Source organism: Mycteria americana, chromosome 1 (assembly GCF_035582795.1).
Source record: "Mycteria americana isolate JAX WOST 10 ecotype Jacksonville Zoo and Gardens chromosome 1, USCA_MyAme_1.0, whole genome shotgun sequence".
In the NCBI taxonomy this organism is placed as follows: domain Eukaryota; kingdom Metazoa; phylum Chordata; class Aves; order Ciconiiformes; family Ciconiidae; genus Mycteria; species Mycteria americana.
Window position 1 is genome coordinate 63,057,333 of NC_134365.1, and position 20,142 is coordinate 63,077,474.

The following is a 20,142-nucleotide window of genomic DNA, read 5'->3' on the forward strand; positions in this document are numbered from 1 at the left end:
AAGATGAGGATCAGAACACATAAATTCCTAAATATCTGATTGTCTATCATCTCACACATTTCATATCTTTGTGGCTATTATATCAATGCAGGTTATGTTTGGCAAGAAGCCAAAGAAAGATATATATGCTATTGCCTTTTAATGTAGAATAGGTATACATATTCCAATTAAATAACTTTTTCTGACCTGGACATCTTTTGTGAGTATTTTGATGACTACAATACACTCTGTAGTTTACAGGTGCATTTTATTCAAGGGAATTTATATAACTGCATAAGGACTTAGTCATAAAGTAGTAATCATACAGTACTTTATTCTAAATGGTTTATAAAGTAAAAGCTATTATACTTAACAAGGGAGAAATGAACAATTCTCTATTAGTTAGCAGACTGCTATATTGACTAGAATATTATCACCAGAATAGAAGCTATATTTTAGGAAAGTAGTGATCCCCAGATCAATATGTCCTGAGGAATGTTTCATTTTCTAGAAAAAAAATGGCATTACTTGTTAGTGAGGAAAAGCACTGCACTAAGTCTCAAAATTACTACCAAAAACCTCTCTTGAATCTGTTTTCCTGCCTTTTCACAATACCACTTTAAAACAAGAACTAAAAGAAAGAAGTGCATCAGAAACTTAGGCTGGTCAGGAGGAATGAAGATATGAGTTCAGAATGGCTCCATGGAAAGAAACAGGATTAGCATTTGTGTAGAGACACCACAATTCTCTGGCTACCCTGAAAGCCAAAAGCTGTATCTTCTGCTGCATGCTGCTCTCATGACCAAGAGAGGCCTGGTGAAACCTAGGAGAGAGCAAGCAGTGAGGAGTGAAACAAGGGTTTGAAGCTCAGGCAGTGAGGAAGTGATGAATGAGTTGATTCCTTCTGTTATTTAGGAAGAAAAAGGCAGAAGTATGTGCACCCATCTGCAGCACTATAAAAGTAAAAAATAAAGAATATCAGAGCTTTGATAATTTGTCTTCCCCCATTCTTCTGGGTGGTGAAATAAGTGATACATGCCCCTTGAGTTGTAGCAGGCTACGTCAAGCTATGTGTAGAATGGTGCTGTTATTCAATGACCTCTGAAATGCAGAGGGAAGAATGAAACAGGCCAGAATATTAAAATACAGTACCTGAAGTACAAATGTGTATTAGAATACTTGAAATACTGGTATTACCTGAACGAAACAAACTTACCTCAAAGCCCCCCATGATTCTGCCACTATGCTACATTAGAAGAAATCCCTTCCAAGGATTAATCAGCTTAGCTAACCATGCACCATTTAAAACTGCACAGAGCAGAGTGTTAGCCATTCATAGAGGATACAAATAACTAAATATGTTCTTTCAGCCTGGCAAGCACCATATAGTTCAAGGTGGATCTGAAAACCGAGAATGGTCCTGGGCCAACATGATCTCAATTTTTATTTTCAATAATAAAGTACAGCTAGCACCTCAGCATATAACTGTCACTTGAGTGGAAGAGAACAGGGACAAAATACAATGTTCTGAAACAGCTTTTATGGAAATCAGGCACTGTTTTTGACCTGTATTTGGTCTCTAGAGCTACAGTCTTGTTTAATCCTCTACTTTTAAATGCCATCTTCCAAAACCAAAGGGTAACAAGTACAAATTGTATCATAAAACAGCATCACAACTTTATTCTCAATAGCTAAGTATTGAAATGCAAGCATACATTATAAATAGAAAAACAGCTGGCTTGGAGCACATTGCAAGCCACTAACACAGTTGAGGGATTTGAATGACATCATAACCCGTGAGAGCATGTTGCTGGCCAGCTGGTGTTATTTATAATATACTCATAATTGAGGAAAAATAAAAAGGCAAAAGTTAGGTATTGCAGAACTAACAAAGTTGAATTATCTCTTTCCCAGTGTCATTTAAATTGTTATCAAGAGTCATTATGAAGATTACTAGTAAAAGGGGGGAAAATCACTTTATAATTACTACAGCACATTTAAGATAAATGTCATGGAAGCCCCCCAAACTGGGCTACTTATGTTACTATATTCATAGTACTGTAAATTCTAGGAAATGATATGACTTCTGTGTGGTTGCTAAAAGATCACAAAGCTATTTGCCCTATTTACAAGTAATGCTCAACAATTCTGTTATTTTTAGCAAACTACAAGCTGCTGTTCTAGGGTTAATAGAACAGAGAGTTGGAGGTTTTAATTGTTACTCAGCATACAGGCGTGCCAAGTTTAATAATGTAAAGATGCATTAAGAAAAAAGTACATAACTGACTGCCTGTCTTTCTGTACTGTATAAATAAAATACCTGTCCCTCTGTGCATAAATAAAATGTGGACATATGTATACAAAGGTATGCATATATACAAGCAATGCCCTTATGTATATAAGTTTTTATATATTTGAAATGCAGACACACACACACACATAAATACAAATGCACACATAGCTATCTGAAAGTTAACCAGAATACATTTTCTTATTTTTCATGGCAGCACAAGCTTTTTTGTCTGCTAACCCCTCAGTCACTAATTCACATTCTTTTAAAGGGAAAAAAATATGCTTCTGTGCTCTAGTTTTAAAATGCAAAGGTATGATGTTATTTGTCACCATGCCCAAAAAAGTCCTTACTCGGTAACTTTGCCAGAAGAGGGAGAGAGAGAGAAGGCAAATGCTCCCCCAGCTGTTTCCTGTCTACAGTGTCTGTGTAATGTAGATAAATGTGAGGATTTTCTCTAAATCCCTCTTCTGTTTGCTAAATCTCACTGTCACTGCTAAAATCAGAGCAGATAGAGCCTGCGCAATGGAATAAAGTCCTCAATATTGAAATGTGACATTGCTCTCAACATCTCACATCTCTCTGGATTTCTTTTTTCTCATCATTACTGCTAACAAATTCATTTCCAGACTTTGCACTTTTAAGAAGCAATGGAAAAAATCAACAGTCTTTCAACACAATTAGTTAAGTGCTGCTTTTGTGATTTCTTGAAGGTAAATCTTTATTACTATTTCAAATAATTTTTTAGTTTTATTTTACTGTGTATTGTCTGCTTCTGGTTTGAAGAGTATTGTGCACTTTTCAATAACATTATTTTAGAACTGAGAATTATTTATAAATTGCTGAACATGCAATTTTATGCGATCTGGAAAATGGCTGTATGTAATAGTTGCAATTACATAGATAACTGTAAGGGTAAACTATTGCAGATACATGTCTTAAATTTCACTTCTATTCAGAGAACTTTGCAATATTTCAGTTATGTCATTATTAAAGGGTCCAATTACATCATTGTCTATATTTTTAATTAATGCTTCTGAAAACAAGAACTTTTAGCTATTTTCTGCAGGTGCAGGGTTTTATAGGAAAAAATGTATTATTCACATTTAAAGTTTCTGCAGTTTTATTATACACAATTGTAGATAAAATGTTCATGCTTTCACAGGGAAACTTTTAAGGGATGTTGTCACTGCAGCAATTTTCTGGCAGCATTGTAGCATTTACTTGGTTTTTGCTTTCATAAATTAAAAGTAAATGTGAAGTTCAGTTTGTTTTCTACATTAGAAGCCAGCTGCGACTCTTGCTGACCTTGCATATTTGTATAGCTTAAGCAATTGTACATAAAGAAAATGGAAATTCCCCTACATGTTCATCTCCAAGTTTTCCCTTGTAGGGAGGGCTGTTTCAGGAAAGTTTGCATGTGGAGTTTCATGTTATGACCCTATAATTTCTACACATTAATATAAACTGCCTTTAAGTAAATTTGGCTTCAGTAGGTGCATTGACCTCTGTTTCTCTCAATTGGCCCTAGTTCAACTTTCCATTATCAGCAAATTTATATCCTTCAAGAACTTTTTTGCATTAATATGTTGCAAGGACACTTATGCAGTTGACAGAATTCTCCTGTTTTAATTGTTTAGGGCCTAATTATTTTTTTTAGAGTGTCTTACACTTAAAACACACATCTCATTCCTTAATGTGATTCAAAAGAGGAGGTCTGTAATTGCAATGGATGAAACCATTCTCTTAATGTATAAATGGGCATCCCTTTCAATATACTTGGAAGATGAAGATGATTTTTTTTAAGTATTGAGCAAGGCACTAAGAGACATAAAAGTAATGTGCTAGTTCCTCAGCTGGTGCATCCTGCCAAGCTTCCTTGGAATCAATGGAACATATTGATTTAGGTTAGGATGTAGCCCAGATTCTTTAATCAAAGTTAGCAGCATTTAAACCTTGATCCATTCCAGAGTATATATGCTTTATTTATATAATAATTACTAGTGAATACTGTTATTACATACTAATTACATACTTCTATGGCTTGGTAATCAGGTCCAACCTCTATATAGCAAACTGTAATTTTGAATATAACTCTTGATTTTTTTTTTCTGTAGCATATACTATCCATAAAAATGTTGCCCCCTTCAAGATATTTATAATTATTGTAGATGTTCTTATATGTTATTAAAATGACCAAGCAGGTGAAGAATTCTTATGCACAACTTGTGGCAACTGATAGTTTGTTAGACGAAGAGGACTTACATAGAAGAATCAAGAAGTAAAAGAGATGTAGAGTGTTCATATATGACATTCCTCTGTGGTGCCACTCTTCTGGACTATTAAAAGAGGAATGCAGCAAAAGCTGGTTATTTTACTGAAAAAAGAGGAAATTCCAGCTGTGAAAATACAGTCAGTCATTCTATGCAACTAAAAGAAGTGCTTAACCAGGCTCATCCTGAACCTGTATTCAATTTCAAAATGTAATTAGATGCTTCAATAAACCCCACCCACATGCCAATGCGTTTTCTTTTAAACTCTCAACTTTCTAGTCAAATTGGGGACATTGCAAGCACCCTGCCTGTTTGTAAAGAACCTGAAGCAATATTGGATTACAAGTCTGTATTTTCTTAAGAATATTCCCCTCAGACATAAATGGGAACTTTGATTTTATCACAAACATATTGACTCAACTAATGTTACGTTTAATTAAAATGATGAAGTAAAGTTAAACTATGCTTTGGAATTAGTTTTGATGAAATAGCACTTAATTTAACAAATAATTGATTGGGCCCTAGAAACATGTGAGTCTGTTTTCTTTTCCCCAAACTTTTTACTTGTTTGAAAGTTCTTGACTGTTTTTAAATTTGGAGATAAAGTAAGAAATTCTCTGTGGTTTATACTGTGCAGCCTTTTTGGCTTCCACTAAAGGAAAAACAGTAGATAATCTGTTTTGTTGTAGTTCAGTGCTGATATTTATCTGAAAATGCAACCCAGCTGAAAAGTCTTGAAAAATACAAAATTGTTAAATGTCTAAGATTTATGTTTATTTCTGGCCCACATGTTATACAAGAACAAATTGTTAAATACATAATGTTCTTGTATTTGTAATGTCTTTCAGACTTCTGAGGTGGTGTGCTAAACAGCTTTCTGCTTTACCTCCTCAGAACTGGGAACCATCTTAAACTGCAGGTGCATCACATTTATCTTACAAATTCAAAAATATGGCAAGGGAAAAAAGAAATTGATGTTGTTAAGATATGGAATCATTACAGGAAATAATGCCTCATGTTATCATCATTCATTTATAATCTGATCTTCCTCCATCTGCCATTGAAGTCATATCCATGCATTAAAGCTTGTTGTTTTTTGCATGGCAAAGTTGGCTAAAGACTTGTGAATAGGAAACAATTATTCATTCTTTTTATGATATATCATGGGATTTAGATTTGTTCATTATTTTCACAGTGGAAATATCAGGAAAAAAAGGGGGATAACGTCTGACTTATTTATAGATTTGTGTCTTACTCAGCTTTGACTTAAGTTGAAATAGGGGATTCATCCCGCAAGGTGCTAAGATCCCTTGCCAAGAAAATAAGAATTCTTAAAAATTATTGACTAGAGAAGGCTCAATACCCCACTGGATCAGATCCCATATGAGCAGACAATAGACAATTTCATGGGTTTTTCAAAAGTTCAGTGAAAAAATAAGATTAAATGGTCCCTGAAACCCTGAAAGAAACTTTAGGGAAGATCAATCATTTTACTCCAATTACTTTGCACTAGTCTGCTAATACAAAGCAGTTTTAAGCCAAGGTTAACTGTATGTGCAAGAAAGATTTGTAACTTCTTACCTGACTGCAATACTAATGTTAACCTTAAAAGAGAATGAAATTAAATGCAGATTTACATCTGTTGAAACTAACATTTTTGGCAAGTGATCTAAATCAGTTCAGAATATGCATTAAGCACATTCTTCACTGTCCTGTTACTAAATATAAATAGCTTTTCCTAGTATTTAAAAAAAATAATGCTATCTTCTTTGACATGTTGGGTAAGATCTTTGGTTGATATAAATTGATATAAAAGGAAGAGGATAAATAGAATGGTGCAAATTTACACCCATTGAGGATTGGCCTTTCTTCAATCATAAGTCCAGGAAAAAGATAGTTTGTAACCAAATGTAAATGAGAAAAGAATTATCACCTCTGTGTATACCTCATAGCCAAACCTGACTAAGAGGATATGATGGAGGTCAGTGAAAGTATAGCTGCTTCCATCAAGTAAAAATACAAATCCTTAACACTCCCACTAGTGCTCTTCTTAATTTCTTGAATGCTTCCAAATGTTATCTTGCTAGTAACAGAGGACTGTAAAAGTCATTGAATGTGGTCCTCTGCTATGGAAGGTCCCACATAACTCTTCTGTAACTTTGGCAAGCTCTGCCTTGAAACTTCTTTTGTTTTATGCTGGTATTTCCCTTTTTAAGGTGGCTGGAGGACCATGGAGTACTAATTATGAGCCCTCTTCCTACTGAGCCAAATTTCCTTCCGTCCAGTTTACAGCCATTTATTCTCGTGCCAGTGCTGTTCTTTAGTTTAAATAGCTCTTCTCTGTCATATGCCACCTCCATCTCCCGCAGTACATTGGCAGGCAACTGTCATATTCCCTCTTAGCCTATCTGGTCTCAAATTCAAGGTTGTCTAGTCTTCCTTACTCTTATTATTCTGGGCTTCCTTTTGCCTGTCTATTGCACTCTTCCATATCCTCCTCTTTCAGGAGCAACCATAAATCATAGTTACTACAAGGTTCTCTAACTACGTGTGAATGTGAATCAAGAATATTCACCAGAGGAAGTAATCAGTTTAGAAAATACATGGACTAGAATATGTAGACAGTTGCAAAATTATGGTGAGGCATTTCCTGATACTGTGTTTATTGTCTGACAAACTACAGTACATATGAATTCTCAACTCACAAGGGTGCAGGAGTCATTTTATTTAGGACTCTGTTGGGAAATTTTGACACTGCTTTTGCTTCCTTGGCAGGTGAAGATGCACACTGTGTCCTACATTCATTTCTTCTACCTTGGCCTGTGTTTGCTTACCTTAACCAGTTCTGCTGCTGCTGGCCCAGAAACACTCTGTGGTGCTGAGCTGGTTGATGCTCTTCAGTTCGTGTGTGGAGACAGAGGCTTTTACTTCAGTAAGTCAACCCCTTCTTCCATTCAACTGCTAAACTTTTCCATGTAATCTATTGAAGTTTGCAACTGCTCTAAGTGAGCTTGAGAAATGATGAAACCAGGCTGCCGAGTATGACTAGTATCCTCTGTCTTGGAGATGCCCAAGTCTTCAGTGACCATGAAGTCTCTGTAAAAAATAAAGATGTGCCTGTGTTCAGCCTCTCTGATTTTCTGACAAATTTTCCTTTTCAGATACGTTATTGTTTTTAACTGCTTTCCAGCTGCTGCTATTCCACCTGCTATATTACTGCTTTCTGCTGACCTGCCACTGAAATTAAATGAATGAAAGCACATACTAGACCCAAGATATTCATGAGGCAAATCTGCACGTACCTGTTGTGTCAGACTACTCATAAACAGTTTACGTACACATTGTATCATATTAAAAATACACTAAGCTTCAACATCTGGCTTGAAAAAAAGAAAAGCTGGAAGGCAGCAAGCAGAAAGTTACCACATCCAAGTATCCACATGCTTCGTCAGTTAAATGCAGTGAAGAAAAATTGATTCATAGTGAGATAATAAAAATTAACACCAGTACAGACAACAGATAAACTTAAGTCTGCAATATTGTGGATATGTTAGTACTCAAATAACTTCTTGGAGCAAGACCTACACTTTGGAACTGAACATCACAATATTTTTCCTTTGCTGTGTTTTAGATTGTGCAAAGCTGGAGTAGTTAGATAAGTAACTCTTTTATCTTGGTACCTTCTTACAAGTGCTGTCAAGATCAAGAAATACACAACCTGTAAATAATAGAAATCTATTTCTAATTTTCAGCTATTTGCTACTCAAATAACATAAAGATAATGAAACTTTTAGCTAGGAGTATATTCATTCTGAATTTATTCATTAATATATTTCTTCAAAACATGGAGGAATTTGTGCTTTTAGAGCCTCTGGAGCTAATGTTTACTTTTAATAATTATATGTGCTTGTCTGAAGTTCTTGTCTGAAGTTACCTCTCCTTCAGGGCCTCAGTTATCTTTCCAAACAAGAATATAACTAAGAACAGGAAATATGGGTGGTTAGGCTATAAAGACAAGAAATTAACTGAAGAGGGTTTTTTCTATTTATTTTTATATTCTTTGTGAGGTCTAGCTTTTTTTTTTTTTACTTTTATAATCCTCATTTTATCCTAATAATTCTTGCTTTCTAAGCTATCACTTTTGTTTTTCTGATCTTACCCACCCCATTCCTATTCATTTCTATTCATGCAGTTATTGTTTTCAATATTTTTCTCCTTGCTTGCAATAAAAACAGACTTAGGGAAATCCAGATTCTTGCACCTTTAATTTACAGAAAATGCTGATTTCCTCAACATACAAGCTGCAGACATTTTCACTACCTGCTTGGCACTTTCTATTAAAGTTTATGTTTGAAACTGGGAGCCTTAGTTTCATATATGTAAAGTAATTCACTAAAGAACCCTTCTTTTCTGTATTTAACACTTTAGCTATCATTAATGAGCATCTGCTCTAGGGTGCTGTTTAACTTAGTTTTCTGGTGCTAAACACAGTATTAAAAATACTGGAATCTCTCATAAAGGAATTTACATTTTTCTACGAACTCTTTATGTGTTCATTTGAACATCAAAATCTGTTACATCTATCAACAGCTGAGTTTTACACTTAAGGGGCTATTTGAGTGTCCTACAAATACTTTCTCTTCGTGGCTGGAAGGAATGTAAAGGAAGATTTTCATCTTCCCCTCCTGTTTCTGCACCAAGAAACAATGAGACTATATACTGCATCCTTAGAACAGCATAGCATGGGGTTTTTTACTGTGCATGTACCTTAGGAGTTTTACCAGTCATTCCTCTCCCAGAAACGTGTTTGCTGCTTGTTCAGAGAACTATCACACTTGCTTACCACAAGAGTGGCTGGTACTGCCAAGCAATCAGACTTACTGTTATGTGTACTCTTTGTGTTCCTCAAGGTAAGAGGACATGTGAAATGCTAATCATCAGCAATAACTCTGTTTTCAATCTCAGTTATTCTAAGGTTGCACAATCTGTTTCAAATCTCTACATTCCCTAAGCTAGATCATCCTTACTTTAAAATACCAGGATGGGTTTCTGAAGTTTTAAAGGAGATCTTTACCCTTGCAATCTTGAGTTTTGTCTGCTGTCAGTATAGACTTTCTCTCTAGTTTTCTTTGTTGTTTTCTTACATTCTGAGTTTTCACTTGAAATAATGTAACTGTTGACACCATAAAGGTCTACCTTATTATTTTGTATGGAAGACTGTGGGAGGTTTTACTAAAGAATGACCACCCTGTTTTAGGAAAGTCTTGCACTATTGTAATCAGCAGACTGCAATTGCAACATTCAACAGGAATTTTATGAAGTTGATACGTGGCCCTTGGATGCTAAGTAGTATGTGTCCTCTACCTGACTACTTCTGATTTATGAGGCAGCAGTTTAATCTGTTTTAGCCTTCTCCCTCTTATTTGTTAGTGTTTAATCTAAAATATAGACCTATAGAAAAGTAAATCCAGTAACATTGCTAAAACAACTTGAGATCCTCATTTGAAATGTACTATATAATGCAGCATATTATTGGAAGTAAAAAATGTTGCTCCATTTCTTGGGACTTTTTAAGAATGCCACATCATTTGCAGAAGTAAAAAACCAGTGAACTTTTTTCTTTTATTGTGAAGAGGATGTCAATTTAAATTGTATTTTAAGCCTTCTATTCTCATATTCTGGTTCTTTTATATAAAGTATAATCAATGGTAATGTTTGCCTTTAACTTGCACAGGAAATAGCTGTGAGGGAAGGTTTTTCTTCCATCATTCTGTATTTCACTAGAGACTCCAAATATAAAGAATACCTTTTGGGTGAGGTGGAACTGCTGGTTCAGATTCAAGGTCAAAGCTTCTGACTATTCCTTGGGAGTTGTGGGTGGAAATGAAGATAGAAATAATTGAGTTGCTTTCTGTTGAAACTCTGTACTCCACAACCACAAGGCTATATCTACGGCTAGGACTGGAAGAAAAAAAATTCCTTTATATAGTCTAGTCTGCCCAACTTTCTAGCTATAAAAGGAAATTCTTTACAGCTTCTGAAGAGATGTCCCAACTGCTTACTACACACGAAGAAAAGTATTGACTTCAAGAGGAAGTCAAATGTGGTTTCTACCACACCCTTTCTTCATGAGGTAGACTGGCAAGGAGCATTTCTTAAAGTTTTTTAGGGGAGAACACTGCACAAATCCCAAAATAGAGCATCTGCTTTTTCCTTTGGTCACATTGAACCCCAGCCAGCACTGGCTACTTCTTGGACAGCTTTTTCTCTCCCATGATTCACCAGTGAAGAGCAGTTTGTTGCCACCTTTTATCTAGCAACACCTCTCTAGCAGAACTTCTGCCACTCAAGTTCCTGTGTACTAGCTTATGTTAGGAGAAGCTGACAAAGAGCCTGGCCACAGCTACAGAAGTGGCTACACTTAGACACAACTCTTCTCAATTAATGTTTCTCTAGCCTCAAGAACTCTGGATTCAACAATCATGAAGCAAAGTGGGATGGCTGCTATGTTCATTTGAATTTTAATGTCTAGAAAGGTCTACCATGCCACTGCTATTACAAAACAATGCTGAGGGCAGAGAATGTTGGAAAAACTGAAAGGACAAATTACAGGAAACTTACAGAATCAATAGCCGGGGAGGGGGGACATTTTGCTTGAAATAGTCTAGTCTTATCACAGGAATTTACTTTGTAGATTAATTAAAAAAAGATATTTTTTTTCTTCGTACAAGTTGAATTTGACGGACAATCATTCATTCTTGCTCATGTTGTTTCCTGAGGACTATTACTACCATGAGAAAGGAAAGCAAATGTAGTTTGCTCTAAGGAGCAAATGCTATATTCTTTTTTATCTAGTTTCTTCTCCTTTGAAAATATACCTTTTCCTTTTCCAATAAATGGATACCAGTTTGGCTAACAATACGCACAAGTGCCAGTAGAGAAATAGCTTTCTTATTTCCTTAGACAGTTTCGATCATTCTAATTTCTAAATCCTAAGTTATATGGCAATACTTATTTGAAACCATGGCAAACAATTTCATGAATTAAAAAAACCACGCTTTTTCTGTTAAAAAAACTGCTTTTGGCTTATGGGGAATCTTCTGAAGTGTCACTTGCATAGAAAAGAAGGAGCTGAATTTAGATACCTGACACAGTGGAGTTCTTCTGATATTCTTCAGAGAATGGAGAATGATCTAGCACATGCTTCCATATGTAAAAGAGTGAATCTCATAAAAGATAGGCTTTTCTGGTATCCAGACTAATGCTCCCTGTGTCAACTGCTTTGTGGAGAATCATTACAGATTTTTACTACATTTTTTTCCACTAAGTCAGAATTACGTGTTGTCCTTGGGAATATCCCCAGCTGTGCTCAACATAAGACTATTGGTTTATAATCATCAGAAAAACAGGATCAGACAGTGAACATAATTTTGGGTAATCAGAGCTGTCATTAGATCTCATTGCTTTGTAGAACTAAGGTATATATCGAGGAATTGCTGCCTTACAAAGGAGGAAATAAGGGGCATAGCAATAGGCAATTACGTTTTGCTTCTTCCATTTCCCTTTAGTTAACAGCTCCTTATTTACTTCAGGAAGTCTGCTTTTAAGGTGTTATTAAAGTTTCTAGGCCTGTCAAACCTATCAACATAATTACAAGAGATGGCATGGCACTCAGTTCTTTAACTACTCCATACCTGTAGGAGCTATGAGTCATCACACTCTCTGTGTCCCTGATTGAAAGGAATGTTAATGTTACAAGCCCAGGAGAGGCATGCTGAAAATCCGCTGTGGACACACACAGCCTGTGGTGTCAGTGACAGTCTTACAAATCTTTGCAAAGAAATGCTGGTCATCTTGGCTATGTTCACGCAGCAAGATCTGAGAGTGTTTTTAAGTTCCTTGGTCTGGCTGCATGCCCCATTCATGTCCAAATCCTGTATCCATGGAAGATTTGAGTGTATTCCTCAATCTTTATCTCCAGGTCCCTTACTTCTTACACGAAAGCTAGCCTAGAAAGGAGCTAAGATGTGCTTTAGCCAGGTGTGCAGGGTCAGTGCTCAGGGAACCAGGACACTAGGCACAGTTATTGATATACCTCTGTAAGAAAAAAGACAGCGCTGGCTTCTGGAATGGTATCACTATATAGTCAAATAACTGATACATAAGTTTGGTATGTGTTCTGTTGCCCCTGGTAGTAATCATTGAGTAATCATTTCTCTGAAAATAAGCCAGTCTTGTAAAGAATTTTGTCCTTTTTTACCACATTAAGAAAGGTTAGGAAGTGTTCATAAAGGCTAACCTTAGTTTAGTGAGGTTAATCTTCTTAAGTTACCTCTTTAATAACAGAGAGAGAGGTTCCGCCTTCTTTCTCCATGGATCACGCAGTGAGTCTAGGAGGAATTAGCCTTTAAAACACACTAAATTTAGACTCTGCAAACAGGTCTTGTCTGCAGCTAGTTCTCTGGTTGGCAAGGATTTAATAATTTTTCAACCTTTTCATTAAAAGGGACTGTAGTAGTAATGATAATTTTAATGACATGACTGGAAGCAAGCCATTGATCAAAATTTCAGCAAGAAACATCTCTGCAAAAAGTGTCTACTACCAAAACCAAAGAAGTACAGTTTCTCCAGAAGTTCAACTTATGTGTGTCCTTATTCGCTGTTAGATGTTAGAGATGCTAATGCTTTTTATGATGTTTGCCTTTATCTATGCATTAGACCAAGTTTCAAATTTGGTCTCAAATAGCAGAAAGCTGTTATTTGACATTTGATTCCCTAACTGCTATATGTGTATTTAATACATTGTTTAGTCTCATGTTGGATAAAGTCACTCAAAGAAGCACTTGGCAAGATCAACATTAATTCTTGGCATAGCTGCCCCTCTTACTTTTCCACTGAATCTTAAATACCAAGAAAAACCCTTCACTGACTTCAATTCTGGCATATGCTTTATGCAATTGGCCAAAACCTTTGCATATGGATCTCTTCATTTGTTCTGGAATTAATAATGCATTTGCAATATTTGATCAACAGCAGCAAGAGTCGCAAAGCAAATTATTCAGTTTAGGAGAACCACACAGTCTCTTGATTAAAACCTTTTGCATTAACTGCTTGAGCATCTAGGGCAATCTATACAGAGTGCTCATCCAACAAAGGAAGTTCATACAGCCATTTCTCTAGAGCTTATTCAGCACTTCAGCTCTTACGCATGTTTCAAACCCTCTCACATCACTGAAAATCAAATAGCGACTTAAAGCCATTTTCATTCAGGGCTTTGCTAAAAAAGAATGATCTGAACTTGTTTATTAAACCATACCCAAATGTCAATATTTCCCTATGATACAATCTTAATTATTCAAAAATATGACAACAAATGAAAGGGGTAATCAACAGTTAAGTCATTTCTTAGTCTGGAAATCAAGACAAAAGAAATACAACAAATGTATACTTATTGAAGAATTTATGATAAATTTATCTCTGGTAATAACCACAGGAACTTCCATGTCAAAAAGAAGAAAAAGCCATTAATTCATACTTTCTTTGTGGTGCATTTAATGCAAAATCACTACACAAGATATAGCCCAAGTACTGGGTCTAATTGTTAAGTAATGACAGGCATATTTCATGTTTGCATCAGTGAATGAGGTTCTGAGAACAAGAATTTTAACACAACCATAGCCTTTGGAGGGTCACTCCAACTTATAGAAAATTCTGCATTGTCACTGTAAGTAAAAGTTTAAAAAATTGAATCCAGTTAAATACTAAATGCTTATTTCAACCAAAAGGCTGTACCTCAGGCACTGGTTAACATGTAACTTTGAGAATAATAGGATAAATTGCTTTTCTTACTGTATCAAAGCAAGAAGAGTGAAATGCTATCTTCTTTTCAGACTTAAGTATTAGACAAATTACATAAGTGAGCTTATCTTGTCAATTTTATCTGAGCAACTTTTAGGTTAAATTTTCTGATTGCCTCTCCAATGCCAATTCCTGGTAAATTGGTTTGAGAATTCCTTAGAAAACTGCTTTGAATTCCTTAGTAAACTTAAATTCCTACAAAATCAGACACAAATCTGAGATACTTGCTGTATTTTCTGATTGAATCCCATGTACAGTCAAATTTAATATGTTTTCAATGTTCTTGCTCTTACAAGACAGAGTGGAAGCTGTTTTCTACCTTCATGTTAAATCCTTTGCTAGTGAAAACTGAAATAGCTTCCTTTTATCAAAGAAACAATTTAGGGCTCATGTCTCTCTCTTTTTTTTTTTCCCCCCCGAGTCTACAGCATATTTATATCCTTCCCATCTGACTTTTGAAATTCAGCTGTGATCTCAGTTTTCCCATCTATGTAATATAACTGTTCTAGAGTAAGAGAATGCCTCCAGACAGCAGACCCTTCTGCTTCCTTATGTGCCCATAAAAGTGTGGAAGCAGGGAAAGTGTCCTGATAAGTAGCTCCATTAGGAAATTATGGCTCATGCCCAAACCTGAAACTATATGAATTTTTTGATACAGAACTATTTGTTTATAGCATTTGTGTCTTTGTGTGTTGGGCAGAAATTTACACAAGGCTGAGTACGCAGAAAAAAGAAGAGGTTGGCTCAGATCATTCTGATTCAATCCAGCTCTGTGAACAAAACTGTTTTCTTTCTGAAAATAAATATTCTAGCAATACTTATTAACTATTTCTATCTCCAAACAAGTAAGCACTTAAGTAACACTCCAGCTCCTATAAACAGCAACTTCTAAGGCAATTAAATACTACTGAAAATTGTTTTGACTTCAAAAGAATGTTAATTCACAGCCAAGTCTTAAGCCAAAGTTTAAATTACGCACACAAACTCTGTATTTCACAACAAGTCTGTATTCTAAAGAATATTTTTAAATGTGTGGCTTACGCAAAGGTAGAAAAAGTGTAAGTATTGTGGGGAAAATGGTAGAGAAGGTGTCGTTATGGTTGTGGATCTAAAAAGATGAGTACATTCATAATTGGCTTTGATGGCTGCGTGGTACTATGTGTAATAAATCCAATTTACAACAGAGGGATTTTTTTCAGACTTACATTAACTATACTGAAGTTTTCTTTTAACTCAGCCCCATCAAAATGACTGGATAAGAGCTTCTACTATTATAACGAAGTTTTTACAGCTTCTTTTTGTAAGTCTTCATTGATTGCTTTAAGTTATATGAAAGCTAATAAGGACATCTATTTTAGGTTAACATAGCAGGTTTAAATTGAGTACGTTTCATACCTCAAAACTTCTCTAGACAAGTAAGATGTAATAATTTGTTTCTACATCCCCTGAATTCCTGAATTACTAGTCAACAGGTCTTCCATGAAAAAACTTAGTTTTTCCTACGTATTTCAAGTTTTATGTTTCTTTCCATTAAAGTTTCCAGCCTTTCACAGACATATTTAGTTTGGCAGGAAGAATCTGGTGACTCATAGACTGAAGAGATTTGAGAGCAAGCTACTGAAAATGTATCTAATTTCTTCTTGTGTAATTTGGGAGCAAGCTACTGATAGTATGTCTAATTTTCCTAGTTTAATCAGATGTATTATTGGCAAATACATGTCCTGAATAAAAGCCATGTTTATTCCTGAAATATATAGCTAAGATTAAATGCAAAAACACCATATATATTTGCTTTTAGAACACTTCTCTTTTTTCTAATTGTTTCTGGCATTTTACTCTAAATCAATGGGCAGTCAATGAAAACAGAGGTACTACTGAAATAATTTGCATTATGACCCTACTTATATTTTGGAATTCAGTATTATCAAAGTATTCCTTACTGATTTTTTTTTTTGGGGGGGGGGGGTTCTTCTTTTTTTCAAGGGAGGGTAGAGGTTTAGGAAGAATAGGTGATGTTATTATACCTCCATGATTCATATAGAGAAGGATAGATTATTAGAAAAGCTCTCATTTGTATTTTGTGTGGTTGACTGTAGTGTTCCTTTCACCTCTTTTTAGACAAAAGACTTTTAAATTCAGTTATTTCTAGACAGACAATCTGTGACAAGCATCATTTTCATTTATCCACATACAGACTGAACCTTCTGAATGATAAAGACTAAACAGAGCTTGATCCAATATACACAAAGAGATTCTGGTTCGGATTCATTCCATCTACTTTTGGGCACTTAAATGAGGTATCTGAGTTAGGAGCCTGCTCAAGCTCATTCTACAGTCAGTGAGAGGAGCAAGAAACTTTCAGAGCTCTCATTGTTCTGAATATCCTGTAGGAATTACTTTTCCTTCTCCACTAAATTAAGCAAGGAAGCTATGGCAATTGTATCCTTAAGTTAGTTAAGTCAGTTGAGTAAGGACCCTCCATTAAGAGCCTAAATTTTGGTGGGATTAATCTATTTAAAACCACACAGTGAACTTCAATGTAGAGATAAGGATGCACGCATAGAGACTGCATTTCAGATCAAAGCAAATCCAAGCTTATTTTAGCTGCCATGGTATAACACAGTTAAGCAAAGACCCAGAATGTGCTTTATGCAGGTAACATCAGATAGAGTTGCTCCTTTGGCCTCTAAGAACTCCCAGGCCTTAGTCTGACTAAGTGTGAATCCTGTTGGAGAAAGCACTCCGCTCTGAGACAGTAGAAGGGAAAAGCTTATCTATCTTTTCTTTCTTGATATAATAGATAGAATATACTCTTACGTGCCATAATAAGTAACACTCCTTCATGTTTTATTCCTGCATAATGAGACAAGGTGCACTTATCCATGCATGAATAATGAAGCAATTTCTTACACTGCTGTTCACACAGATTCATTTCTATTCCTATGAATATACATGGCCCAGCAGTTTTTTAAGAAATTGAGGCAATAATAATATTTAAAACCTAGAGTGACATCTAAATATCAGACATCATGAAAGAAGCATTTTCTCTATTAGAATACTGTGCCATAAAGTATCATCATGGAGAGGACACAGAATGATGCTCAAGTACAGTCTTGAGATACTCATTGGTACAACAGACATACAGTTTTGAGATACTCAGGCAATTTGAAGACTTAAAGAATAGCTACTGCTGGCCTAATGAGCTCATCTATAAAAGCAATAATATGACTGAAGTAAGACAGAACCCTGCCTGAGGTTGTTAGCCATTCAATGAGTTGAATCAACAGCACGAAGTCCCTCACCGTCCTTGCTTAAGTTCCTCCCTTCATCCAAGGCAATATAGAAACAGTACAGAACAAAGATAACCGTATTCCATGGTCTTCTCTAAAGTCATCCCTTTGCAGGGAACAGTAATTGCAGTAGTTAAAATTTCCAAGCCAGCTATGGCGACTAGGAACTGTACTTTAGGTTGTTCAGATCTTGGCAAAACTTTTTCAGTAACTGTATTGTTTTGAAGCAGAGCACAGCACTGAAAACCAGAAAGGATTATTTATATTTGCTATGAATAAATATGTATACAATCAGCTTATTTCAGGCTACTCTTAATATTGTGCATTGTACCATTGCCAGTTGGTCTGGCTTGAGGGAAATGGGATAGAAATGAGGGTAGTGTTTCCACAACATTCTCTCACTTCACAATTATGTAGTGAATTCTGCATTTAAAAGTCATGAAGGGTGATCTTGTATGAGATACTCACATGAATGATTTTCATACACTTGTAGAGTTCCACCATTATCTCAGGAATTAGATACGGCAGATTTAATAGAGCTATCCCAAGATACAATCATTACAAAAAGTGGAGTCGTCAAGATAATATGGTCATTCAAAAAATAATAGGAAGATATTTTTGTAGAATTTGGCCCTTATCTTTCTTTTTGCAAACAATGGAATGAAATTCTACAACTGCAGCTCTAATGGTGTTAAGTCAACTACTATAATTTTTGTTACATAGTCATTTTATTTTTTGAAAGCAGTAGGAGTTGATGCAATAAAAGATAACTATTTCCTGTTATCACTAAGATGAAGACTAATAAAATGAGCAGAATTCATAAGTGGTGATATTCTTATTGTCTGCTGCTCTTTTCAAATAGAAATTTATACTCTCATATGAAACAGATGAAGCTCAGATCTGTGAAAAAAGAGCAATTTTTTTTAATAAATCAGGCTTGAACCTCCCATCAAGAATCAAATAACCTGCAACACATTTTGAATGCAAAATTATTATCTTTGAATTAAGAAACAAGTAGGAGTGCCGTTGTTGGGGTTTTTTAGGATATAATATTAAAAGAAAGTGTGTATCTACACTTCCACATGGCAGAGAAAAGAAAGACATTGTCAAGGAAAAGCTGATATGTAATATAATAAAGAAGGGACAAAGATGATACCAAAGAAGGGGAAAATAGTGGTGTTAATAATCCAGGCTGGCCCTGTCGAGGAGTTTCTTCACTTCATAATCCATAACCAGGAGTCCATGGATACTTACTCAAGATTATCTGTTAACTTCAATTGGCTTTGGCTCAGTGCAGTGAGGATAGTGTGAGTTAATTGGAGGAATTCTCTATGCTCACTAAAGAAAACATTGATCATTGATTTTCCTAGGTCTTTTGGCCATAAGTATCATTGCACCACAAATATTTTCCCTTGACTGGATTCCCACTGGTTTCTAACTAGTCATCTGTTTTTCCTAAGAACTACAAGCTGAACTTCTGATATTTTTCCTTCTGTATTATAAATATAGCAAATAGAGGCTCTTTTGAGCAATCAACAGACACTACTTGTGCCTAATTTGAAAAGGGTACTTGCATATCAAAAAACTCCTCATTTTTAACATTCATTCAAACCAGCCTGAAAGGTTTGTAGTGTATTTTAAAGTTCATTACCATTCATGGCACAAACTATTAAAAATTATCAATTCTTCATACATAAGTGTTTCCTGAAGTGCCTAAATTGGTCTTGATTTTGTGGCAGGTAGATGGCTACATCTAAAAAGCTGAACACTAACTTTTTAGAAGTGTTAATTTATTTAAAAAAATTAGTACAAGTCTCATGAAAAGTCAGTGAGACCTTGGAGGCTCCTAAAGGCATATGAGACAGATTTTCAATGTTTTTTAGGCACTGAAGAGGCAGATGGACACTCAAGAGATTTTTCAAAAGCAGTCATGTATCTAAGTTCCACTGAAATCAATGATAGGTGGTCCTAGGCAGTTTTTTTTTAAAACCGTTCTAGGCATATGCCTGTGTTTTTAGCCACCTCAATATCTTCGGAAATACGAGTCAGGGTCCTTAGCTACTTGTCTAAATTTTGCTTATGGACCTTATTGACTACTTGTGAAAGAGCTATCACTATTAAAAGCTCTTCAAAATAAGAATTGGTATAATGATTTGGCTTCCTTTCTGACGTTAAACATACTAATACGCTTAGTATGAAATCTTCTTATTTCTAGCATAAATATGTGAGGCATCAGATGAAAGCTAATAATTTCCCAAGTGAGCTAAAAATAATGAAGGCTGAATTTGAATAAATATTCTAAGAGGCATTCTGGAACAGACAGTGGTTAATAAGTACTGTAAATGCTACCTTTCACTAACCTCATTTGCAAGATGCCAAAGCCTAAGCATGGACCACAAACAATACAGGATAAAGATCAAACATGAGAAAAATTATAATCATTGCAGGAAGT

General features: G+C 35.4%; 1 protein-coding gene across 1 annotated transcript in view; it reads left to right on the forward strand.

Annotated features, from left to right (window-relative positions):
- Positions 1-2,757: 2,757 nt before the first annotated feature.
- IGF1 (insulin like growth factor 1) overlaps positions 2,758-20,142 on the forward strand; it is a 58,693-nt gene continuing 41,308 nt past the window's right edge. Inside the window, exons 1-2 of the mRNA XM_075502727.1 lie at positions 2,758-2,982; positions 7,318-7,474. Coding sequence (XP_075358842.1) covers positions 2,920-2,982; positions 7,318-7,474 — 220 coding nt within the window. The 5' untranslated portion in view covers positions 2,758-2,919. The remainder of the gene's footprint in view (positions 2,983-7,317; positions 7,475-20,142) is intronic.